Below are 27,429 nucleotides of genomic sequence, written 5' to 3'. Positions count from 1 at the left end.
TATGGTGGAACAACTTCTGGCACCAGAGATTCACAATCAAGAGCTGAGTGATAAAAGTTGTCTCTGCAATAGCAAAGATTGCTTATAAAGCATAGGGAATTAAATCCGTTTTTCTCCTAGGATGTCACATTCAAATGTCACATTCTGGAATGAAAGGAACCTACAAATAACATTGACAGCAGAAATACTGAACTTTGTCACATGGACAGGACAAGGAAAAAATGGTAGAAAATATAAATTGAACAGGATAAAAGAAAAGGAAAGAAGACATCAACAGCTGCCCATTGAATAACAAAACTGAGAATATTTTGTTCCTCAAGTGTCTCCTGGGATGACAGGATTTTAGGGATTTTTTTGCTATTTCCTTTTTTTTTCTTCTTTTAGTATTATTAAGAAAAAGAGGGCAATCCATACACCTACATTACTACTACAAAATAAGAACAAAAGTAAAACCAGAAAAAAAAAAATCTTACACTTGTAGACAGATGTTACAGACACTTTTTAATAGAAGCTCTTCATATCTCTGGGACCCCAAATTGCATTCCATTTCTTTTGTTCTGTCACTTTATGTTTTCCTGCAAGCTAAATTCATTTCATTTGCTTGACAGGGAAAATTTCTAATACAAAGTATTTGATGCTGAATACCATTCTCAGTAGCTGAAAGCAATGTTTCTAAATGAATCTCTGGCTGATATCTGCCAACTGCTTTAGCAATGTAAGTGTTATTAATGTTAATCATAACCTATGATTTTCCTTCTATGTCAATCTATGCTTATACAGTGCTGCAAATTTGATTATTGCATTCACTACCATTCTTTCTTGCTTTTTTCTTTTTCCTCAAGACAAGTAATGAACTGCTTGCCTAGTTGTGATTTTATTTCATCTTCTTCCTAATATTCTGGAGATCCAAAACAAGCCCCACCAACATCAATCAAATTTACAAAAAAACAATGCTCCGGAGCTTCTGGTACACTCTTCTCTTTTCCCATTTAATCAATTCTGTCATTTCAATGCATGTAAATATTACATTTGTGGTTGTAAACATGACCATTGACTACACCTAATGTAAAACAATTGCCATCCAAATGTTTTTTTTTATATGAGTTGCTACCTCTTATTTTTCATTTTGGCATTAATGATCAATAATACTTTTGATGAAAGAGAAGCAGAGAGTGAAGGCACAGAGCTAGCCCAGCTTTATGATTTCCTAACCATCACTGCCAAAGTTCATGTCTGTTATACTTCCACTGTCACTTGGTTTCATTTCACATTTTAATGCGATGAATCCAGCAAAACAAAACCATTACTTCATAAAGCAGAATTCTAGTTTTACTTATGTAAATCAGCACTAGCCAACAGCACAGCCTTCTCAAAAGGCACAAATTTAATTGCATTCCAAGCAGATTGATACCCAACTGTTTATTACCAAATTGCTTGGCAATAACAGTGTGTTGCCCAATCTCAAAATAAATACCCTATTACAATGATAATACTATGAATAAGTCTTAGCCTGTCACTATAGCATTTCATTACTATTTAACCCATCTGAAGATGAACTCAGAAAATTAGTTTGAAATACCCAAAAATAGAAGTTAGTACCACATATTATTAGTAATGAAATGGGATTTGATAGTTCTGAACCAGCAGAATCTGCTGCAGAGTGAAGTACTCCAGGTTTCTAGGTACATGTGAAATCCACTGTTCTGAAGATGAGACACATGGTGGAAATTTGATTAATTTCTTTCTTTAAATCCTTATAATCCTTGGTATTAGCTGAAGAACAAAAATTAAGTATGACGTTTCCTAATTGATTACTGGCATACCTCTGCTTTATAAACTATTGGAAAATTTGTTCACAGCCAAATTGCACCCTTAAAGACCAAGCAATTTCTTCCCATATCCCATTTTTCCTACTCTTTTCAGAGCTCTGACTTTCATATTCTTCACAGCTGTAATTCAGAAAGAATGCAGTCACACTCTAGCAGATTTCATTATCCTTTGGAAAGTTATAACATTGTGTACGAGGCACATCCTTCTGCAAAAGACCCTGAAGGACCATGAACACTGAGGTGTGCCTGGACTCCTCCTGCTGTACTCTTACCTGAAATAACCTGGGGAGGGGAGGAGGGCACAGAGATTATTGCCAACAGTACCTTTTTAGCAATTTACAAAACACTCTTTGGTAAAGCTTTGCTTCTAGACAAGCACCTGGAATGTCATTAACATGCACATTAATTTTAACCTTTACTTTGTGTCCAGGATTATGCTGCATGCTTTGAAATAGCAAAATCTCACACAAGATGTTTAGGGATTTTAAATTTAATTTTTGTCTTCTATCACTGATTTTTTACATTGTTTAACATGCAACACTTTTTCACATCAGTTTAATTACCTTAATATTTCCTTTTCTTTTAAAAATTATTAAAATGGAGATATAATGACCATATGATCATACCTAACTTTGTAGTTCTACCAGTACACTGAATGATAAATACCAGGCAGTCTAAACCCCCATCACTTTACATCTCAAATTATCACAGTGGCTGTAAGCAAGACTATGATAAATGAACAACAGAAAAGAAGAGGACAGACTGTCATTTGCAAACTTGGAACTTAATTGTTCATTGTGCTTGGACAGAGTCCATTCTAAAAATAAGATTTATGGGTAAAGTCAGTTGTAGATGAATGATGATAGCAATAGGACTTGCTTAATCAGACATAGTCGATGATACCACAATGCACCTTAAATTTCTTACACATGTATTTGTCACTTTAGTGACATCTTCACAAGTCCTCACTTATGTCAAGTCAGTTGAAGAGTTTTAATTAAAGATAATTGGGACAAATTAAAAGATGATGCTGCTTGCATTCCTTGCAACAGCTTCTTTAGGTATGAAAGGCCAAGGCATGCAGTGAAGCAGTGCACCAGAATGTCAGACCCACAATTGATACCTCAATGGCTTATCAGACTAAAAGTACAAAGCTATTAAATTGGTCACACTCCCTTTTTCTCTGATCCCATTTGCTCAAACAGCATTTGCATTCTTGAAAAAATAATTTAACAAAAGGGGCTTACAGAAAGAATTGTGAAGGCAGAAACTTAGGTAATGCATCCTGTCTGCCACATGATTGCCAGTGGGAATGTTCTGTGTGTTTACCTGACCCAGGTGTTCCCCCACCTGTTCTCTGCCCCTGGGCCAGCTCTCCAGTGCAGGTGTTGATGCACCACCAGGGCACATGGGTCACACCAGCACTGCAGAACCTTTAGGAAGTAGCTGTGCTTACTAAATCAGACTTTTATAGGGTACACCTGACAGTATGGGTACACATTTCATTATTTTGTGACTTTTGCATTATTTTGACCTAAACTCCTGCATACCAAGCCCAAAATAATCAGCTTCTGAGACAGTCTGAGCACTGCATCAAGGAAGTCTGTACAATCACATATCCACAAAACAATGCACTGAAGTATTTTTCCTTCAACATTTCCTGCAATTCTTAGATGGACTGCAGCTATCTTCTATAGTCAGTGGTCCTGTTTTATCAAGTGCTAACAATCAACGGTAGAGCATTAAATTCTCATCTGTGAAAATGTTGAAATAACCATCTACTGAAATAAAAACGACAAGTTAGAAGAGGTGCAAAGATCCAACACTTTTATGGGAGGATTTCTGTGAATGTTATAAGAACCATTGTTAAAATATTTTTAAACAAGTAGCTGTACATAAAATTAGTACATATATTTTCTTCTTGATATATGAATATTAAATGTAATACGTGACATAGCCCCAAGCAACTTCTTTTAATCCACAAAATACTGAGAAGAAAAGAAATAAAAAGACATTTGGAAGCTTGAAGTAGTCACATTTTCATTTACTGTATGATCAGAGTTGCAAGAAAATTTTGGGGTTTGTTTTACATTATTCTTTAAAAACAGAAATGAGGCCTGCCTGAAAGGTAAGAAAAGAAACAAAGAAAGAACAAAGAGACCAGAAACCAAAAAATATGTTGTTCCATCAACTGGTAAAATTTTGCAAAGCTAAAAATGTGTAGAAACCCACCTAGTGCTTTCTACCTATATAATTGCATTTGCTTGCTATTTTTGAGACTTAAAGGTGCCTGTGACTGAAAGTACACAAATCCAGTGAGAAGAAAAGGAAAGTCTCAGTGCAAAATTAAAGACATCCCAAAGGCTTTTCCATTTGATTGCAGTGAGCTGCCTGGATTTTTGGTGAACTTTAGCAAACAAGCCTTAGGAAATCATACAAGTTCAATGCTGTGTTCCACTGGGAAGCCTGAGTTGCTTCACAAACCTGAATACCTCCATTAGCCCACAACAAGAAGTAAACTTGAAAACACAGAGGTCATAAAAAAGTCTTCCCCTAGCAAGGGAAGCATAATTTTAAACCAGAAGCTTGAGTTCCAAAGCCAACCATTGAATGTGTTGAATGCAGATGTCTAAGAATCCTTGGATGTGACAACTACAAGGACCACTGTCAAAGCATCTGAGTCAGGAAAACCCAAGAGAAGACAAGACAGACAGGCAGAGCATATGTTTGTTTTAGCTTCACACTTACATCTTCACCCAGAAAGGTCAATCAGAAGAGAGGTAATCAGATTATGCAGACTGATTGATGAAAAATTATCCAAATTCACTCCATGCCACAACTAATTGGACATTCTATTTACTGACAATTAAGTTACTGCGAGTCCCAGAATAAACACCTTGAGTTGTATATATCCTTGATCCACATCAAATTTAATTAGGCTTATCCTGGAATCATAAATATGCAGATGCTACTAACATTTTCTAAAAATAAGTAAAAACCCCCAAAAAATGCAGGAGAGGACAGAATGGAGAGTGACAGTAACAGGGTAGAAAAAGGCTAAAGCCAAACCTGGATGGATGAGTTGTTGAATGACTGACTTGAATGACCTCCTCATGGGCCTCCCCCATGCTAACAGGTCTCACCATGCTGAACATGCTGATGAGCTTCTGCAGTTCAGCAACTTCCACATGGAGAATAAGTCCAACACACTAATAAGACAGGGAGGTTGAACTGAAGAAAGTAGTGAAGAGAAAATTTCAGTGGAATTTGAGTTCAGACACTTCTGAATTCAGGTAGATGCAAACTCAGACTAAAATATCTAATATATAATGATTCAGAACATTTTACTCAAGGCAAAATTTACAGAACCACACAAATTTACTCCTACCACCAACCAGTGAAAAAGCAAACAAGGGCACCTAGAATAGAGCAATACTTGAGATAAACTTATTAGGGCCTTAGGTAAGACTTAGTTAGGGCCTTGCAGCAGGTAAAATAAAAAGCTTAACCTGGTTTTCCTTCATCTGAATGGATAAGTGGGTTAGTGGGAGAGGAAGGTGCAGGCAAGTGCCTGGAAAGTGACTCAGCAAAAGGAGCAGCTGCAAGGAAGGGAGAAAAAAGATGTTGCAAACTTTGAGTGTTTCAATTATTCCCTGTTCCAAAGTTGTTTACTTGCAAAAAGATATTCCCACCTTCCTCTTTATCAAAAAGCAATCACTTTCTGGAGTGATATTTTGCAGATTTAATTTGTTGGTTAACTGGTGCAGATAGGAGCTCTAAAAAGTATAAGCCACAAGGTCTGAGGAAACCTATCAGAAAATGCATAATAACTCTTCATAACAATAGCTAGGAACTGATTTCAAGGAAAATAAGCATTTTGCTGACTTAATGATCATGTGGTTTTGTCTATATTTGAGTTTACTAATCTAAACACAATCATGACTACTTGGTTTATATTGATTTATTCCGTGACTTATAATAATACAAATAATGTGAGGGAAAGCTATCCACTCCCAAGCATATTTCTTTAAAATCTTCCCTAAATACCTAGCTCCATGCTATTTTCTCCCCTTACCATGTGGAATTTGAGTCACTGAGCATCACCTTAAGCTGGAGAGTGGGCTGTTTTATATGCTATATGTCAAAAAGGAATACATATGGTAACAGAGAGAGATTTTTACTAAAATTACTAATAGGAGGTCAGAGCTACCATCAACACTTAAAAATTATTGACACCAGTATCAGAATTTAGTGATATCCATGTTAAGCCACAGGGACCATGATTCCATTTCTTTTTCACAGACGAAGGGGCATCTCTTTGATCTCTCCATGAGAGCTGCAGCCCATGCACCAGGATTTCCAGCTGACATTCAGGTCTGCCATGCTGTGCCAGGCAGCTTTACCTTCAGCATCACAACCCACTCCATCCTCTCTGCTGACCTGCCATGAGCAAGGTGAAAGCAGGCTTGGCAAGCACTGAGAGCTGGCAGAGCTCTGCAAGACAGCAATTTTCTCTTCCTTCTCTATTCACTGTTCACTATACACGAATGAATGTTGTACATCTTTAGTGGAAAACATAAATCTGCTCTGGGCCTCAGCATAACAAATAGCTTTGCAATTTTACACCACTTACAGACCCAGAATTTTGTAAAGCAACCGCAGAGAAAGCTTTATGGAAGATCCATAAATTCCTGCAGTGCACTGACTGACAGGAGGCTGAGTGCCTTCAATAGACAATGAAAGTATGGGAATACAACATAACACTGGTCTGTAAAATAGTGGCTACTTCTCTGAAATCTCCAGCTGATCACCAGGTAGACAAAGTGCTAACAAGAGTCACTGTGTTCAGTAAACTTCTCACATGGAGAGGGTGGAAAGGAAGAAAAAAAGGCTAAGTAAAGCAATTTCCATATAAAAATGCATACAATCCTTTCATTATGTAAGAGCTTTCAAATAACTGTACTCAATGATTGTCTTGCATAGTATGAACACTGCCAGAAAGTACCATGGAAAAATGAGACTTCTTCATGGTCCTGATATTCACATTGCTATCTGCTGAGAGGTACAGCAGCTCATTCTACCAATACTCTGTCAGACAACATTCTCAACATGAAACATTGCTTGATGAAAAAAACTTTACAGAATCAAGCCCCAAAGAACTGTGCAGTAATTAACCATCAGAATTTGCCTTCATTATGGTCAGCATGCATTGTTTATACGTTGTGGATAGTTACAACATCTGACAATCTGTCCTCTAGTGCTTTCCTAAACAACATGACTAGCAACTTTCAAGTGTTTTTCCTTCTGTGCTTTTCCCTATGTTTTTCTTTGGTTTTTTGAAGAGGTTTGTTTTTAAGACTAGCTATTGGTGATTTTTGCTTTACTTGTAATTAGACATTTTACTATTTAAGCTATGTTTATGAATGAGACTACCAATAGCACAAACAAATTTATAATTATAGACCATAAATAATGAAGTACTAGTTGTGCTAGAAATGTGAAGTATGTCTACAAATTCAATAATAACATCCCACAACATTTGCAGACACAGTGCATTTTTCATTTGACAGTATCATAACAGTTTTCAGTAGCAATAACCTGAAGTTTCTCTGACAATATATTAACTCCATATGTAATTTTAAGGTTTAACTGGTATTTTCTGCAGTAATATTCACATCAGCATGCCTGCCTTAAAATAAAATCTAATCTGTTCCTAAGCCAGCTACAAACAAGATGATAAATAAATCAGAGGGGAAAAGAATTACTTTTAGAAATGACAGTATAACAAAGCATGATTGAAAAAGCAGTATTGCAAGCACTACCCATTGACTTGATACCCTCAGGCAAAATCATGTGTAATGGTACTGATGCAAAATAATGCAGTGGAATTTATTCCAATAATTCTGGGCATTAATGTAATAGAAGCCATAATCATAAATTCTCATTTCATTTTACCACTGGACTTGTCCTGTGCTTTTAATCAGAAATACCAGACTGGAATGTTTCTCTTAAACTCATCTCTAGCTCTTGTTAGAGGTTTATTGATATTAAATTCTGAACAGTAACAAGTCAATTAATCAAGTAAAATAGAATAATAAGGCTAATGTTAGAATATTCTAGGCTCTTACCCAGCTATATCATAACATAGTATGACAAAATATCTTCATGTTTTCTATGTGCAATCTACTTACTCCAAGTAGTTTTGATGAAAGAGAAGGACCAGTGCTGAATTACTGACAGTTTGAAAAATAAAATATTAAAAAAACATTATCTGTTGACTTAACAGAACTCATTAAAATTTAGTTTGTAAACAAGACCATATTGTACATAAATGGAACTACTGCCTGTTTAAAATGACAGAACTGTGGTTACTTTGTTGCAAAACACTACATTGTTATGCATTCCAATCTCCCATTACAATTTTAAAAATTAAAAAGTTCCACAATACATTGCCATCCAGACTAAAATGTTTTTAGTTTGGGGCAAACAAAGTGAAAGGAAACTTGGAACTTTCTGTCTGACAACAAAGGCAAAAATTTTAACATGTTAAGTAGCACACAGTTATATACAAAAACAGATCAAAACCTTATTCTCCCTGCAGTTCTCTGAGAATCTCTGTACTACCACAGAGTCCTTAAAAATATTCTCAGGGATTATTAGTCACTTTTTCACTTTAGCTATACACATATTTTACTTTAAGTCTGTGATATTTACAGCAGCTTTGTCAAATACTGTTGAGGATTTTTTGTATTTTACTTTATAAAGCTTTGTAAGAGTGAATGAAATGCGAAAAAAGCAAAATCCTGGAGTCTGTGAAACTCTGTTGTGAGCAATTCATATGGGATTACTATAAACAAACCACTACAGAAGAACTTCATTGGTATTGCAAAATCAAAGACATGCAATTTAAGAATGTGGTGGATTGAATTTTGACCTTAATTCAATTTTCCTATGTTTATGCACAGAGACTTCATTTCTTCAAAGAAATGCTGCTTACTTCAAATCCTGTAAGATGCTTAGGCTTTGTTCACGAGGCAGGAAATGTTCTGTGCTACAGGGCTAACAAATATTTGCTGACAGCACTGACACAGTCTTGAGGTGCAGACCAATGTGGGATCAATCAGTCTTAGGAAACCGAGCTTTTATAATCTCTACTTGCTGCAGCTCCCTGTGTTTGCTACTCCCCTGTGCTAAGTTGTTGGTGTCTGCTCTCAGATTTCTAATGTAGCTCTAGGCTGCTCTCACACCATATCCAGAGTTTAGTGAGACATGCATGGTTTACTCAGTTATTTGGGCCAGCAGAACATTCACCTACTTCTTGTTGCCAGCTTAGGGCATTAGCCTGATGAATTTAATTTATTTTTCAGTCCATCAAACTTCCACTTATATCTCTTCCCTGTCATTCTATTTTTGTGGTCCTTTTCAGTTGTCTCTTCAACCAACCTAGATTCCTTTCCACAACGGAGCTGCTAATTAAATCTACCCTTTCCATTCCCCATCGCTTTTTCCAGCCACTCTGCATGTACTTATCAAATTTGTACAACCACCATCCCCTTCTGACTCCCACCTCCTATGCCATTTTCCTCTTTGGTCCTCAGCTGCTTCCTTTTCCAGCTTCCTCTCTACCTAGCTTCTTCTCAAATTAATTTCTGTTTTCTTTTGACAGAAAATATGAGACTCAGTAACCTACCCCCCATCCAATAACTTACCCCAGCATACTGATTGAATAACTGAATTACCACAATTGAAAATTATTGGTTCTCTACTGCACTAGAAATTAAAATTACTAAAAAGGCATAGTCAAAATATTCAGGATCTGCACCTGCTTATGCATTTTGAGAGATGTCTTTTCATTAGCAATACAGGTTTCACTGAACTGCTCAAAAAACACACCAAGCACAGAAAACGACAATTAGGTACCTTTCTCTTTGTGCTAGATGAACAGCTTGGTATTGCAAAGACATTAGGTTTAGCTAAATATATACATGAATTACGTGCAAACTTTGTAAAAATGACCAATCATATGCTGTATGAGAAACATTTAAAATGGTAAGAGAACACTAAGGAGAAGCACAATTAAGCACATAAGTAAATGCATAATCATTTTTTAATTTACCAAGAGGTAAGAAAAGTAGGTTATTTTAAAAAATAGGCCAGGTGCAAAAAGAAAAAATCACCCAAATCACATAAGCAATTTCTACTTTCCTGAGTGAGAGCGAGAAAAATTGAAACATAAATGAAAGTATGTGCATCTCTTTACAGTCACTCAGTGTTTAATTGTAGTAATCTTAGAATCTCAGAATCTATTAGGTTGGAAAAGACCTCTGAGACCATCAAGTCTAATCTATGACCCAGCACCACCTTGTCAACCAGACCATGGCACCGAGTGCCACATCCAGTCTTTCCTTAAACACCTCCAGGGATAGTGACTCCATCACTTCCCTGTGCAGCTCATTCCAATGCCCAATCTCCCTTTCTGGGAAGAAATTCTTCCTGATGTCCAATCTAAACCTCCTCTGATGCAGCTTGAGACTGTGTCCTCTTGTCCTGTCACTGTTGCCTAAGAGAAGAGGCCAAGCCCCACATGGCTACAACTTCCTTTCAGGTACTTGTAGAGAGCACAGTGAAAATCAATATTATAAATTTTGGATCTTTATGTTTACTGTAGCTTTAATCCAGTCATTGTTGCAGATGTCTAAAGCAAACTCTGCAGCTGCAGCATGTTTAATTCATCAAGATGTTCTCAAGGCTGATTATATCACCATTATAACTTTATAATTTTAGAGCAGCATCTGCCAAAATAAGACTATAACTTCCAGTTTTACAGAATCATAAAAAATGTCTCTTTAACTGTGCAAGTAAACTTCTGCAAGCACCTCTTTTAATGAAAGGTAGTGTAGAGTAGATTTTCTCAGATGATACCAAAAAACTGACTTAGAGACTGTAACTACTGAATACACAATGAAACACTGTGAATACTACACAGCTTTATGTATTAAAATGAACTTAGAAAATCATAGACAGCTCTTCGTGATGATAAAAGTTTTTGAGAAGTGATGTGTTGGGCAGTGAAAGGAAAAAATACCTGCTTGAAAAACAAAGCTGGCTTTTTATTAGGAGCCATCTTTACAAAGTTCTGGCAGTGCAGGTAACTGCCCAACCACCTGCAACCAGTCTGGCTTCCTCAGAGCACTTTCTGTCCTCTGAGCCAAGCCTCCACAGGAACATATGAAAATGACTTTTTGCACCAGCATGGTCACTGTCAGGTAAGCCGTGTTTCAAAATAAAAGTCACAACACAAATGCAGACTCAGCCACAGAAAAATTTGAATATTATGAGGGAGGCTAGGGGCTCAAGGATGTTGCCAGGCATGGCTGGAAGGGCTGCCTGCTGCAAACACAGAGGTTGTCTGTGAAGCAGCTCCTTGTGCAAAACATGGGCAGCAGCAGAACTCAGATACCCTGAAGCCAGCTCACCAGAGCACTGCTGATATGAAACAGCCATACACTGGGAATGTAATCACACCTTCTTTGGGCTTTACAGATACCTGCTAAGGCAGGCAGGACAAGCCCTGCCTGAAGAGTCAGTCAGGTTTTTGTAGATAGGAATTCACTCTGCAGGCAAATGAAGGACACTGCAATACTGGTGGTGACAATTGAGGGCATGTGAGCTTCACAGTGTGAAAGAAATCCCAGGATAAATTTCCCCTTTCATGCTTATAATGGTTGCCCAAGAAAAAGTAAACTTTCTTGAAAAATCTGGGATCACAGATTCTTACTATATTCAGTGTAACTGCACAGCACTTAATGGCTTGAAAGGCTGGGTCCCATTATGAAGTTTTCAGAGCATCTTGTGAGTTTGTTATTCAGAACAGTTATATAAACCACCTCCCTTGTTATTCAACAACTAAATAACATTTCACGCCATTCAAATTCATACAAGGTTTTTTAAATGCAAAAGTGTCATCAATCATCAATCAGTCATCTGAATAGTGTCATATTTTTTCCAATATTTCTCTAATAGAAAACATTAAGGGACCTATTTCCCATCTTAAATTTACATAGGACATAAAATTAATAACTGCTTTCTGCCTCAATGACTCTTCAAAATAACACTGAGCTCATGATCCTTCTCTTACAAAAAAAATCAACCTACAATGTCAGTGCAAGAACATTCATATGCAAATAATTCAATTAATCTATTATACCCCAAGAACTCCATCTATTCTTTCACAAAAATAAGCAATGCTAATTATTTACATCACTTCTTTTTACTGCCATGAACTGCATAAAGCAATAATTGGACTTGAAAGGGATTTTCTGGAATATTGTGAAAATATATGGCTTTATACAAGTTATAAATCAGAATTTACAAGACAAATTCAATCCTCCGATCTCACCCCTGGTTGGAGAATTTTCATTGGTGAGTGGTGTACAAAATGCAGGAGAGAGACACCTTCTACATGGCCACAATCCAGCTATGAAACTGTTCCACATGCCATCCTTAGAAATCTCCTGACATGAAACAGGAACAGAGAAAAAAGTACCTGCAGCAGTTTAAGGCATCCAGCCCACCCCCATCCCCCTGCTCATTCAGCTCAACTCTCCCATGCTCCCTTCCATGTCCAAAGGACAGAAATTTGAGGAAATATATCACTCAGAATTTCTAATCTGGAATAGTTGAAGTTAGTTCCTGTTTTCTGCAGAGCTGGTTCTGAGTAGCTGCTGAAGAGCAAACACCATCAAGAAAAATAAATATATTCTGAATGAAAGAGCAATAGGGAACCCCACTGCAGCTGAACCTCTGTGACACAGAGGTTTAATCCCTCATTCATTACTTTATCTCCAAGGAATAGTTTCCAAATAGTTGCCAAAATATAAAAACAAACAAAAATATGTTTACTTTTCTATGGATCTGAAGTATTTGGGAATGTGCTAATTTTTAATAAATTCAGATAAGGAAGCTTAGTTAGGAAGCCATAGTGAAAATGGTTGATAAATCCTGCATTTTGAAAAGTCACCCACAATGGAAGTGGTAGGGCTGAGTTGTGCACAGTACAGGAGATCTTTCAGAAGCATCTTCTGTGGCTAAGTTTGGGATCTTCTCACTGCAAGCTATCCTGAAAAAGAAGATTATGGATTTGGCTGGCTGATAATCACTAGAATGCATCTTCCCAGGATTCCCAGAGAAGTGAAAGTTCTAGAGAACAGTATTTCTACCTAACACATGTATAGTCACACAAAAATAATATCACATTGCCTTTTGAACAGATCTAATCAGCAAAACACTAATGAATCTTACTTTGTTGGAATTTTCCTACTAATTATCCTGGGTGTTCCATAAAAATTATGCAATTATCAAAATATTGCCCTGAAAAAAAAAGGCACAATCCAATAGAATCTTGTTTAGCAGGCTCTTTAAAAAATACCTTAAGCCTATTTGAGCTCCTGCCAGCTTGCACATCTTCTCAATATCCTGCCTGACAGGCTGCTGAGAGCCTGAGTTCAAGTAAGTCACTTTAAGTACTTCAGAGCCAGGGTCCCCAGAGCTCATTGGCTCCATGGGCCTGGAGCAGCCAGCCAAGCAAATGCCTCAGAGCTTGCAGCCCCAAGAGCTGTCTGAGCTTTGCAGGTTTGGAACACGATCCATGGGTTGTTTCCAAAGCCGAGATGCAGAAAGAAATTCCTTTAGCAGAAAGTGCCAACATTTTGGCTTTCCCTCTAAGAGACCAAGCAAATTTTGAATAATCAAAATTCTCCATTAAACCTTTGTTCTCTCTTCTAGTTATAGAGAAAGACAAAACACTGGGTGAGCAAAATTCTTCATTAAACTGAAATAAATTTTTTTTTAGTGGTTAACTACGTACCATTACTGCAAGTTTCCATCATGGGAACTAGGTTGTACTGATGGCAGGTGAGACCAAGGCTAAATGACCTGCTTAAAACTACAGAGAAAATTTAGCTACAGAGTGACACAAGTTGTAAGCTAAAAGTCAAACCTCTGGACCATCCTCCTTCCTTAGCCTGTATTACAACAATGTGCAGACACTTAAGCTCACACAATCTTCACTTCATGTGAAATGTCACAATTCCTTCTCATGCTGCCTTTTCACAAGCCAAATTAGGATTACAAGAGGGATTAGAAAACATTCAGAGAACAGAGAACATGACAGCCTGGAAGTTGTTTGACTGTGCTCTCTGATGTCACACATCTGACCTGTTAGACAACGCTTTGGCTGACTGCAGTCTTGTCATTCTACCAGCCCGAGCAAAACTCCACTAACAGAGAGTCCAGCTTCAGATGCTCTCCACAGGGCCATCCTGCATGACAAGATACTCTATCCAGCCAAGAGCACCAGAGTTTGTAAAGCCACCAACAACCTCTGAATCTTCTTCCAGGTTGTGGATATGGAAAAAGGGCATTCATACCACAAGGACAGCTCCCTTAAGAATAGAAATCCTGTGGCTTGCCAGCCACTTTAAAAATCACTTTCAAGATAATAGAAGAAAAAGAGAAAGTAAATCACACATTTCTTGCATCTTTCTATAAACATAGGAGAATTAATAATCTAAAAAACAGATATTCAGAATAAAACAGGCTTTGGAGCTATATCTTTAGTTAGTTCTACTGGATGTCTCTCTATTTCACCCAGGTTAAAAGCTGTCAGGATGTTGTTGAAACTTACTAACAATGCCCTAGTACACACACCACCAGTCCAGAGACAATGCACATTGTACCCAAAACATTTTAGTGTGGGTTAAGGGATAATTGCCTCCTAATCCAACACAGAGGAATGTCAAAACAACTCATGATGTCCTGGTTTAGAGACTAAAGACCTTAATTTTTCCAAGGAAGAGCCTACTGTTCAGCTGACCTGACTTATGCTTCACATAGAAAAATGGGTGGTTTTTTTTGTTGGTTTTTTTTTTTGCAAAACCATTTCTATTTTTTCATAGAGAGCATATTGTTCATTTGTGAACAGGGAAAGTTTTACAGTGAGAATTTTATTTGCCCATTCATAAAAATGTCATGCCATTTGTAACAGCAATAGTACCATAAGACATGGGGCATGTACAACTTCTCTTTCTTCCTTGTGACTGATCAGTGAACTCTATTCTGTGAGAGTGGGGATCACTGTAAGGTTTGACCTCCAGCTGGTGTAAATCACACAAACTACAACCTCAGGTTGGAATATACAAGTGCTAATTTCCATACCTTTAGTACAGAGTTCTACAGAGACACACAGATTTGGTCATACACTCATCTTTTTATGTAAAAGAGGCTGACAGATAATTGGTAGCAAATTTTCTTCTTTTTTTTTTGTCACAATTTTCTTATGAAAGGAAGATCTACAAAATGCCCTTCTCATTACAGAACTGAAAAAAGTCATTAGTTTGATAACTGCACACTGTCTTCCAAAACCAACAAATATATGAAAAAGATTCACACTAGAAAGAAAAAAAAAATAAATCAAGGCTGAGGAATAATTTCACAGTGTAACTTTGCAACAAGTCCCTGGAGAAAATTTCTCTTCCTTTTGTTCCCATCTGCAAAGCTATGTAATTGATTCCTAACTGCTGTGTTAATGCTCCCAGTTCCTGGCAGAATCCCTTTGGAAATACATTAAAGTAAGCAGGACTCTCTCCTGCTGCAACCCTTTGAACACTGGAATCTGGGATTCTGTGACATCCATCATGTTTCAAGCAGTGGGCCACAGTGCAAGCATCTGGGCCAAACAGCTGATAAATATTAATACAGAAGAATAAAGTATACTGAATTATATATTGAAATGTTGAGCAAATCAGGAAATTGTTTTCTTTTGTAATGAATGACATTCTCTTACAAGTACAGTTACATTCCACCAAAGAAATATTAAACAAGAGCAAATAATCTTTGCTATAGCATGCTTTATTACCTTCTTATAATGACTTGAAAATTTTTAAATGATGACAGGCAAGTGTTTTTTAAGGAAAGGACTTGGTCTTCTGCAGGATCAAGGATTAGTTTGACTCTTCCTGATCTTCCTATACCTTTTTCTGTATGCACACACAGACTAATACAAATAGAAGAAAGAAGCAAAAAGGATTTGGTCCAGCTCCCAGATTCTACCCCAGTGACTGTTAGAGCTGTGCATGAAGGTTGGTCTGCCTGGACAGAGCCAGTGACATGAGATGACCTCTCTTCAGCAGACCAGGAGAGAAATATGGAAAAGATGTGTTTCAGTTTTCACATATGGTGCCTAATTAACCTTAATTAAGCTTGTGTTGAGGGATCTTGAGCAGCTCCCACAAGGGATATCTGCTTCCTGATTTTTTTTAGCTTTAAGAAAGGAAGATTTCATCTCAGAAAGAGAAATACACTTATGAAATACAAATTTTCATGTTCCATTCCAATTTTATGAGGCAGTACAGATAAAATACCCATGTTTTTATTGTTCCCTACGAGTCAAAAAATTTTAAAAGAAAAGCACTAGGATTACAATAAAGTAGATCCTATGCTCTTCACAGTTTAATGTAAAAAATAACCAACAAACCAACCCTCAACATTTTACAATCTGGGCAAATGTTCCGTTGTGCAAAATTACAGATTACTTTTATCACTTATTTTAAGCTTACTACTCTGATGACCCTAAAAATGAATCAACCTTGGCAGCCCCACAATTTACTGCAAATGTCTCCTCTTCCTCTGTGGGCCATCAAATTTCACAGACAGACCCCACTGCTGTGTTCTGCACATTTCTGATCTTAGTACACACTGGGTGGCAGTGTGGAAGGTTTTTGTTCAAACTGTCATTTGTGGGAATAACCTAATACAAAATTGTAAAGTTAAAAATATTTTTAAATATATTTGAACTTAACACATTAGATTATCAATATTTGTATACTTGCCAGAGAGTCATCTCCCTGCCTGTTAGAATAACACTACTTGAAAAAAGAGCCTGTGTTAAACAGATTATAAATTCAGTGCTCCCTGGTCTGAAATATTTCATATTGCATATCTGCCTGAGAAGTTTCTTTCTGTGTGGAAAAAGTCAGCTAAAGTAACTTAGTATTTCTGAGACAGCAGCAGAAACAAGAACAGTATTCTGCTGTGTCAACATTTAACACAACTTCTTGTGTTTGAAATCTGCAGTGCATCTGTGGATTACAGCAAAAAAACCAGAATTTGGAAGCAAGCTAGCTGTGTTTGCAATTCAATGAGAAATGGCAGACCTAGATATTGGGGAGCAAGGGGAATGGTGACAGATTTGAAAGCAAAGTCCCTCCCTGAAAGGGACAGCAGAGCAAACCATATGCCTCAACTGATATATAGAAATCATAGATTAAGGACTTGGTGGTCAAGACAGTTGAAATTTTCCCTGAAGATTTGGTCTGGGTGTTTTGGGTTTCATTCAGTATGGGTTTTGTTTTGCTGGTTTTTCTTCTTTGCCTTTGTCAAGAACTCCTGCCTTGTGATACTTTCTGAGTTCTGCTTCTCTTTAGGTCAATTTCTTCAGTTTTGGGCAGTACAGCTGAGGAACTGAGGAAATGTAAATTGAGACTCAGACATGTAGAAGGTCTGGGGACTAAATTACAGTTACAGCTGATGGCTTGGGGACCCAAAACATGGGTATACACATTTCTTTGTATTTTTCAAATTTCCAAGGCAGGTACTCAACAGGAGAAACTTAAGGCTGAGCACTGCAAATGCAGGGCCCTTGAAATCAAGGAATGTTTAAGACCTTAAATCTTTCTCTGCCTCAGATCTTCACTTGAAAATTTGGGATGACAAGAATATCTTTCTTCCCAGAGCATACTGTGAACATAAACTCATAATTTATCTGTGAATCATCCTGGCTGATCCAGTCAAAAACACATGGAAACTCACTTCTTTTTTTTTTTCCCCAGAAAGATTTTAATGGTATATCAGTTATAAAGCCTAAAAATACTCAAGAAAAAATGATACTGATTGATGTTGTTCATGAAAGAACTGTGTCCATTTTTCATCTCTGAAAGTCTCAGGGCTCTGACTAAAAGCAGCAGATATAAGGATACATACTCATACACCAAGCAGGCAAATTTTGCTGCATACAAAAATAACACTGGCATTCCTCAAATTCTTTGGTTTTCTCTAGTGGCATTTTTTTGTTACACCCAAAAAGCTATTGAACAGAGCACATATTAATGTGCAGACAATAACATCAACCATATTATGTTGAGGAAATGAGTTTATATCTTGAATACTTTTAAAATATAAAAGACAGGCAGGAATACACTGACATCATCCCTGATTTTGTGAAGAAACACCTTCTTTAGACACATGAGAGCATATTTATCTATTATTGATTTTATGTTCTCTTCTGAAGCATCTAGTATTGACAATTGCTGGCGACAGGATCTCTGACTAAATGGATAATTAGCCTGATAATTTCCCCAGTTTTCCATGTGAACTGAGGATGCTCTAGCAGCATCTGGACCTGATGAGCACATATGGAGACAGCTGAAATGGAGTGAAGGTTTAGATCACTCCTTAGAAAGAAGCAATGAGACAATACTGCATGTAAGCAGGGGTGCTGAAAGCAGTCTCCATTCTATAAGGAATATATAGGAAAGATTAATGTAAAATCTTGATGTGGTACTTTGCCTTTCCCTATATTGACATCAATGAGCATCTTCAGTATTGATTTTTGCTTATTATTTAAATGGCCTAATACAAACACAGACATTAAGCCAGATAAATGCAGAGATCAGTATAACTGCAGCCAAGAGCCTTTACACCAGAAATTATACCAATTACTTCCTAGGCTCCCAAGCCTGACTAAACAGAGCTCCACCCAGACTTCTGAATGCAGGGCTTTAAAAGCAGGATGATCCCTAATCCCTGCTTAGTGTCATACCCTGCAAAAACTTCCTCAAGCCTTCTAACTGAGCCTGTACCACTCAATATCCCCTCTTCCTTTGCAATGTCAGACCAATATGAGTTGAAAGTGTGCTGGGGACACAGAAATGATCTCTCCCTCTGAGACAGAGGGGCAGTGAAGTGTCTTTTTCAAATACTCACAGATGGTTTGTTCTCAGTTCTGTGAAGGCTGCACAGCTCTTATCAAACACAAATGTCTAATTCATGTTTCTTGTTACATTTCAGGAATTACCTCACAAGTGCCAAAAAAAAAGGATTTCCAGACTTACTTGTTCAGATTTAATCAGGCTGTTCCAGTGAAACTAAGTCATGTGAAGGTAGAACTGTTTTACCAGCAAATGGATAATCCAGCTATAATATTCTAAATACGTGAATATAAAAAATGAACTGGAAATGTCCACTTGGAAATAAAAACACATTAGCTTTATTTCTGAGAATAAACAATACCTTTGTCCTGTCATACAATCCATGGTTATCCAATATCATCCTCCTCTCATGTGCAGCATACCTCCGCAAGTCACGTCCAAATTGCTGTCAAAGATAAAGCAAATATCAAACACATGCACAAACCAAAACTCTCATCCTTTGCACCTTCTAACACCAAACAAAATTATAAACTAAGGACCAATAAAGGAATATAGTCTGATAAAACCAATCATCTGAAGGGAAATGTTTGGATAAGGAATCCAAACATTTGCATCCGTCCATCACTGCAGTCGGTTACTGTGACAGCAGCTGGGCTCTGTATAAGAAAGCAAACCTGTGATGGGCTCCCACAGTCTGTAGCTGAATTAGCCCAACAGGGAGTAGGAGCTCAGTCAGGCAGAGAAGAATGAACTCATTGCCTACTCATCCAAAGGGCTTCACACTGAGTGTTTCTAGTGCAGACTCCCATCCACACAGTAGAGAGAAGGGCTTTTAAGTTGCCAAACACTTCCAGGATAAGAAAGGACCCCAAAGTCTGCAGAACTTAATCCCAAGTCCAAATAAATACATTTTGTTATCTCAAAAAAGTGACTGAAGTAACTCAAACTCAGCAGGAGAACACATCAATTTCAACATTTTGCCTGGTCTAAACCATCCTGCTTCCAATTAACCTGAGTAGAGCAGAGTGGCAAGGCACCAGTACTGCTTCCAGCACATCAAAATATAATTCAGAGCAGGCTCAGAAGCTCTCCATTGCACCATGTAAACACTCCCTAAAAAATGAACATCAGAAGGCAAGCATGTAGAACAGATTAAAAAATAATTCTGTCTGGAGAGAGATTGATCATTTGAGTTTGCATTGGGTAGAATTTCTTTTGTTCTGAAAATAGTGTACTGTTTTATATTATGCCAGCTAACTAGTGTCTATTGTGAAAGTAGCTATCACTTCAAGTTTTCTTATTAAAACACAAATCAAAATATATTTTATTCTGGTTCAAAACTAATGTCTAATTTTAAATTTTTTCCAGTTTTTTACAATTTAAAGGAGTCAATTAAAATGCAACTGAAACAAAACATTTGATCTAATCCAAAAAGAAAGATGTGAAATTGTTTTCAATTTCCTACAAAACAAATTAAGTCCCAATTCAGAATATCTCTTCCTCAAATGTTTAATTTCCTGTAATTATGGGATGCTTTCCAAATCATCTCTCTACTCAGTAACCATTTAAATTACTTTTTAACAGTATCATGATGTAAAAAGACAACACAACTGACCCAAAACCCAGCACTCCAGTTCATAAACCTAAACACTAAGCTTCAAGGGAAATAGAACTTAACTCCCCTAGAGAGACACCCATGACTGTTAGTGATGAATTCATCAGCTCCAACCCACGATCAGGGGTGGATGACAACATGAAATGTGATGTGTGGACATCAGGAATATTTTTTTTAAATCCATGAATTCTGAATAGTCCTGCAACCACAAAAACGTGTTTGCAATGCTAAGGAAACACACAGTGCTGTGGTTACTTACCCTGGAGCCTGTCCAGCCTAACAGAGCATATGAATACTGCTCGAAGGGGGTTATGACCAGATCCACACGGATTGCCTTCCAGTCTTTGACTTCTGCCATCTCCAATTTTTTTGATGTGTTGCAAGTGCTGTTGTCTACTCTTGGCTGATATAATTTTAAAATTGCAAAACACTTCTGAAAATGATCCATGGCATCAATTTTTCTGCTTGGCAGCTGTTCCTTTACAAATGTTGATTCAATGATATCACAATAAAGGAGTAAGCCCTAAAGAGAAGATATTGTTCACATTGAATTGCTGAACTGGTTTTACTGTCATTCCAGAGTTTCTAGACAGTTGTCGTAAAAATTCATGTGAAATTTAATTTCAGTAAACAAAGAACTGTGCCAGGGCAAATCTGGGCTAAGGAGAAACATGAAACAGCTTCAGACTTTGGAAAAACATTTGAGGGAAGTCTGCTCTGGTAGATATCTGATAGTAGTGAGGTCCTGCCCTGTACTAAAGAGATAGCATTTGCAATTCTTCCCCTCCCTCCTTTTCTCTTAAGCCTTTTTCTAGTTAATGTCACAGAAATTTCTGAGTAAGGATTGATGTGTTCCCATGTGGCAGACATCTAGAAGAAGATTATTAGTCCAGCGCACACTCTTGCTGAGGGATTCCAAAGTGGAAGATTCCATTTGGATGGTATCCATTGCATGAGATTTCCTTGTGACAAGGTCTGGAGTCTCCAAAGAGATGGAAGATCCCTGCCCATGTCTTTTGCTCAGAGGGAATGACCATTTCTTTAGGTCCTTGGATCACTTTTTTGTTTCTGTTTTAAAATCAGTCAAAAGTTTACACATTCTCTTCCTCTGGACTAGAGGTGGTTTTAAATTGCAATATTGAACTGAGAGTGTCTATGAGTGGTTCTATTTGATGGCTGTCTGTTGGTAACTACAATGGTGTTGTAGTTCAGGAATGGTATCCTCCCATTTAGTAACCCAGCTAAAACCACTCCTCTTGCTTCCCCCTTCCCCTCCCCAACTGAAAACACAAAAAGATCATGGGCTGAGATAAGAACAATTTCCTGGAAACAGCAATGAGGTAGGACAACAAACAGTAACAGCAGCACTATTATTAACAGAAGGTATAAGACAAAGGAACAATTCACATGTAAAATACCAGTCCATTTCAACCACCACACTTTCTCCCATTGGAAGAAAAATCCTTCTAGAAAGAGAGAAAGTCCCTTTCCCCCATCCCTGGCAATGATGGAAAGTGGTATAGGATAACATTAGGGTCTGGCCACATCCCTTCCTTCCCTCTGATCTAGACCAAAACCAGGACAAAGGGTCTCCAGATAAGACTCTTAATGTCCCAGGTAACAAAGAACTGATTTTTGGAAGAATACCTCAGTATTAAAACCCAGATTTTGATTATTTCTTTTATTTAGCACAAGTGTGGTAACTTTACATGACAATATCTTAAATGCTTTAGAGAATACTTTACAGTCATAAAATTACATTTATCACTCAGTGCTATAATTTGGGACAAAAAAAAATCAGAAACATTTAATCAGATATGATTTCCATGAAGAGACACTGATAGGTATTATTACATTTTTAGCCTCCAGCTTTTTGTTGATGATAGCTCCAAATTAACAATCCCATTATTTTACTGGAAATCAGTTACAGGCTTTTTATGGGTCAACGAGTCAGCCTTTTTAATGATAACTATTTTATTTGAATTGGCATGCTTTCACTTGCTTGGAATTTTTCTTGATTATGAAGATTTATTATAAACTGGTATGAGAAAACTCCTTATGTAGCTACTTCTCTTGGATTACTAGTTTCCAAGTCTGCTGATTTGAAAATGCTTAAATTTAGCAGGTGCTCTGTAATATCTATCTTTAAAACAGCAATTTTTTCTTAATTTTACCCCAATGTCACAAGGCACTGATGCTTGCTCTTTCCAAATATAGACTCAAAACAGCTGTTGAGTGTTAATGCATAACTGCTTATTTTCCTGCTTTTTTTTGATGAAACCATACTCCCTTCAAGTTAATTTTCTTGCTTTTAATGCTAATAAAACAATTTTAATATCATTAAAATTGACCATTAATTGATGAATTCATGCTTTTATTAAGCACCAATATTCCTCCCATTTTCTATAAAAATCTCTTAGCTACTCAGCAGTATTTTTTCTTTGTTTGCTTCATTTTCCTTTTTGCTCTTGGAGATTTGGGACACTACAAAGTACATACCAGAAGCCAGGGTATCTCCATTAATAGGAGCCAAAGCCTAGGTCATATGCATTGGGATAGCATTTCCAGCTAACCTAGTATTATTAGACAGTGGACATCACCACCACCCCATAAAGTAAAGTTGAAATGCACTTAGGTACATTTGGAAAAAGCAGAGCCTGAAGGGGCTGTCAGCTTTCAAGATTGTGTGAAGTTCTGGCCACTGCTGGCTGCAGAGCTGCATCCTTCTCCTTACTCTGAGCCAGGGAATCTGCAGTTCTTGCACACTTCAGATTGATCTGCACACCAGAAAGTGCTGTAGGTCTTGTTTACACTATCAAGTTTTAAAGTGTGGGCATTTTAATTTCTCAAATTTACAACACCATCAAAACTAAATGTATTTTTTTAGAACAGTTATGTGAAGACTCTCAACAATTTTCCATTTTTAGAATGACTGCACACTTTTACTTAAATGTGCTGAGTGCTGGCACATCAATAGCATTGATATTGAAGTAAATCCATGTTCAAATTGAGGAAAAGTATGACTTTTTAGAAAAATATAAAATCAATCACTGAAAAATCAATCAAATATGGTCACTAGTATTCTCAGTCATTTTTAATTAAATGGAATCCTATTCTATATTTAGTGTTACATGCTGTCATTATTCATAATTATTGCTAGCTGGATTAATTCTGCCTAAGTAGGATAATTTTATATCATCTGAAAATGTAATCCAGTATGTTCTTCTGAAATGTATATGTTGTTGCTCTAAATTTCCTTCTGAGATTGTTTAATAAAGTGGAACTGGATTTCTTTTTTTTTTCAGTGAAATTCCCATATCTAGTCCAAAATAGGATGTAGCATGTTAATTTGGAAAAATCTCCATCTAGATGAGACAGATGGGATTTTATAAAGTAGAAGAGTTAAAGTAACTGATGCCTGGGAGAAGTCAGGCCTTTTAGGTTAAGAAGTCACTAGAAAATGGCATCAAAGGTTTGATCAGCAGTGTAATACTTGGCAGCTGCTGCCCAACCCTGCAGCTGCTTTGGTCCCTTTTTCATCTTGTAGTTCCCTGTGTGTTGGAATGATCTGTTTCTGGGCATGTCTGGAGCAGCCTGGCTTTGACAGCAATGGACAGATCAGCACTGGAATCCATCAATGAAGGTGCTCACCTCTCTATGCCATGGGCATTCACACTGCTGAGCAAGTTAGAGAGACAGACAGACAGACAGAGTTACACATACCCACACACAGCTGTACAATACACCCCAGAAAGATCACGTGCCTTAAGAAATGCCAGATCTTCACTCAGAACACATCAGGAAATGGAAGACTTCTCCTTACTTTATACAATAACCTCACAAGCAGGATAATCAGATTCAGCTCAGTACTCTCTCTAAAGAAATTTAAGCCAAGATCTCTCATGTTCAGGGCTCTAACCACCTTGCAATAATCTATTTTAGGTATGAATTTCCTCATCTGAGTCAGAATGAACCAAAAAAATTCATAATGAATTGTGAAGAAAGATGAGACAATATCTGTTCCCAAAGGAAACATCCTTATGCACTCTTTCATCTAAAACAAAAGGTTCTTTCCTCTGGCTTCTTAATAATTTCTGTCTCTTGTCTTAGAAACAGGTTTCGTTGCTGGCAAAATCCAGCCATCACTTAATAATGAATGTGTGGCTTCCCTGTGAACCCTGTTTCCAAAAATCTGTTTCCAGCAAAAGAAGAAATATTACTTTCTCTTCACCATCCTCTTTAATAGGACACCAAACCTTCCCCTTCCTGATCACCTCATCAAGGGTGAATACTAGAGTTTAAACCAGACCAGTAATATATTAAAATAGGTAAGCACAGGCAGGCATCTCCACCACTCATATTCCTAAAGCCAAAAGAAAAACAACATTATATTTACATGAATATAAAGGGAAAAACTGAAGAGTGCAGGAGTGTCTGTAGTAACAGTATCTCTTCCATTGTTGAAAATATGTATATAACAGGAACAGTGCTAAATATAGCTACACAGGTTTTCAGCAAAAACTGAAAGCATTTTTTCCAGTGAATGAAGCTACATCGACACAGATGGCTCAGCCTGTTTGCCCACAGACTTTCAAACTCTAACCCACAGAAGTAATTTCTTCCTTTCTTTATGAGGCTTTTTGGAACCATTAAGACCATAACCTGTGTACTGCCTCACAGCTTTTCCATTTTGCCACTCTACTTTGAAGACTTTGTGTTCTCTGTTCCTTCTCAGCCTGTTTATCCCTGGTGATGCTGCATCAAAGACCATAATGGTGCTGATTTAGCCACTTCATTTTCAGCAGCTTTCAATGGAAGGATCTTGTAATGCTAAACTTTTGAGATAAGAAAAAGGCCCTTTAAACTATTTAAAGCTGTGGTCCATAATTTAGAAGTTAAACATTGTGGAATCCTTCACTCAGAGCTGCCAAAAAGGAAGCCATCATCATGACCTCCGTGATGGTCATCAATTAATTTGGGCTTAGAAGGAGCAGCACAAAAGTGGCAAGCTGTGATGCACACTACTGCAAAAAGTTACAAAGTGCTTCATTTGTTTTTTTTTTCTGTCCTCCCCTCACCCTTGGAAATCAAAGATGATAAAAAGGCAAGAGGTTTATAAATCCTTTCTTTCTTTTTTGCATACTGATTTTGCTGGCAGCTTGTTTTTCAGTAGTGCCAGTAAAAGCCTGTATATTACAAATGCCACAGTAGAGAGGTAGTGTAACTAGTATAAACTATGAAATGTCTGGAGGACAAACAGAGCACAGGAAATCATTGTCCATAGCTTTAAACTATACCCAGCTTCTTTGGGTTTGGTTTCCATGACCACTGTGCTTCTGACATGTTCTACATGCTGGGATTTCTAGAGGGATCCCAATCTTTTTATCAAACTCCCAGCCACCCTTGACCTCCCATCCTCTGCCTGCTCTCCCTTCTGCCAAACAGCCCCCTTAACAAGAAAACCAGTAAGAACAATTCATTTTCAATTTCTTTTCTTTCAATTCCTTTTAATGAAAGCAGCTCAAAGTGAACTGAAAAACTTCAGTACTTCTCAGACTTCTCAGATCACAGCCATTTTTCACAGTAATGTAAGTGGAAAAGAAGGAATGAAAGGCTGCACTCAGGGCAGGCTCTAGCCTTGGTCTGTTGTCACTTTTCCCTTCTGCTCTATTATAACAAGCATGATTTTTGGAGGACCCATACCTGGTTTCCTAGGGATTCAAGTGTTTATAAGAGGGGAAAAAGACCCATTGTAAGAAGAAAGGCAACGTTTCTCATAGTAAAGGGAATATAATAACTGTGAAAGGACCTATACATTAATAATAAAATGATTGATAAAAATAGAGTATTTCCTCAGCACTCATTAATTGCCATGGCTTCATTGCTATGAGTAGTCTAAATAGTACCTGCTATCAATCTACTCCAACACATACAGCTTCCAGAGGAATAAGAAAAATCTAAAAAATTAATAGTAGGGTTTTTTTAGCACTTTAAAGACCAAAAAACAACTGGAAGAAGAAGAACTCAATTAATGTTGCACTTTACCAGGAAAAAAACAAGTTTGAAGCCCTTCTATCAAAGCCAGCTGAAAGATTTTGACCACCACGAAACAGACAATCTCATACAGTCACATAAGCTTCTGTGCAGTTGGATGTTTTTAATCTTTCATGTGTTAACCCATTATACATTAATTGAAGTACTCAGCTCAGGAATCAATTCAAAAGCATCCTCTGCAGTCTGTCAGCACTGAAAGCTGACTTGACTTAGCAGTGAGGCATTTGATGATTCACCTCAGGGTGCTGGCCTTTTACTTGTTGAAATGTAGTCTATTTTCTTTGAATAATGTTGGTAGTAAATGTTGAAAAGTGGCTAGAAAAGTAGAAGAAAAACTAAAGTTTCTTTTTCCCAATGTACTGTATTTTTCTGACCCAGGAATATTTTAGCTACCTGCACATGTTATAAATGAGACACTTCCAACTTTAAAGCTGATGGAAACTGAAGGGCTGAACGGAAAGAAAAAAAAAGAGAAAAAAAACCCCAACAAAACAACCAGAAATCCATCCCTTAGATGAGCAACTCCTCTAAGAAATGACACAACTGTCTAGCACTTGGGGTTGGAAGGACTCTGAAGATGTGTGCATTTTTCCAAACACAGACATCATGGAAAGCTTTGTCAATTTTTCTGTATTTCTACACTTAAAGCTGGATCTCCCTGGAGCAGCTTCCCCTGGGAAAACCTACTCCCCCTCAAGGAGAAATTAAACAAATAGACAGCTTTTTTGAAGTAAAAGAACAATTTCTTTGACACTCAAAACTCTACCTAGCTTGATTTCTCACCTCTGACTAGCTGCATATTCTTAGGGTAAGACATTAGAGATTACGTGTGCACTTCTGATATAACCTTCAACTTTAGTATTCAGAGCTAGAGGATGCACCTAGATCATCATAGCTAGTAATCAAATAGAGCAATATCTGCTCCAAAACATTGCAGCCAGCTGTA

General features: G+C 37.3%; 1 protein-coding gene across 5 annotated transcripts in view; it reads right to left on the bottom strand.

Moving 5' to 3' along the window:
* Positions 1-27,429, bottom strand: part of DNTT (DNA nucleotidylexotransferase) — a 145,524-nt gene that overhangs the window by 2,303 nt on the left and 115,792 nt on the right. For all 5 annotated transcript variants that reach the window (XM_030241268.2, XM_050976613.1, XM_050976612.1 and 2 more), the window contains 2 exons: positions 20,689-20,952; positions 19,176-19,259 (listed from right to left, as the gene is read on the bottom strand). In XM_030241268.2, the coding sequence (XP_030097128.2) occupies positions 19,176-19,259; positions 20,689-20,952 (348 nt within the window). The remainder of the gene's footprint in view (positions 1-19,175; positions 19,260-20,688; positions 20,953-27,429) is intronic.

Source organism: Serinus canaria, chromosome 6 (genome assembly GCF_022539315.1).
Source record: "Serinus canaria isolate serCan28SL12 chromosome 6, serCan2020, whole genome shotgun sequence".
NCBI lineage: Eukaryota > Metazoa > Chordata > Aves > Passeriformes > Fringillidae > Serinus > Serinus canaria.
The sequence above is the reverse complement of the archived record's forward strand: the minus strand, read 5'-3'. Positions and strand labels throughout refer to the sequence as shown.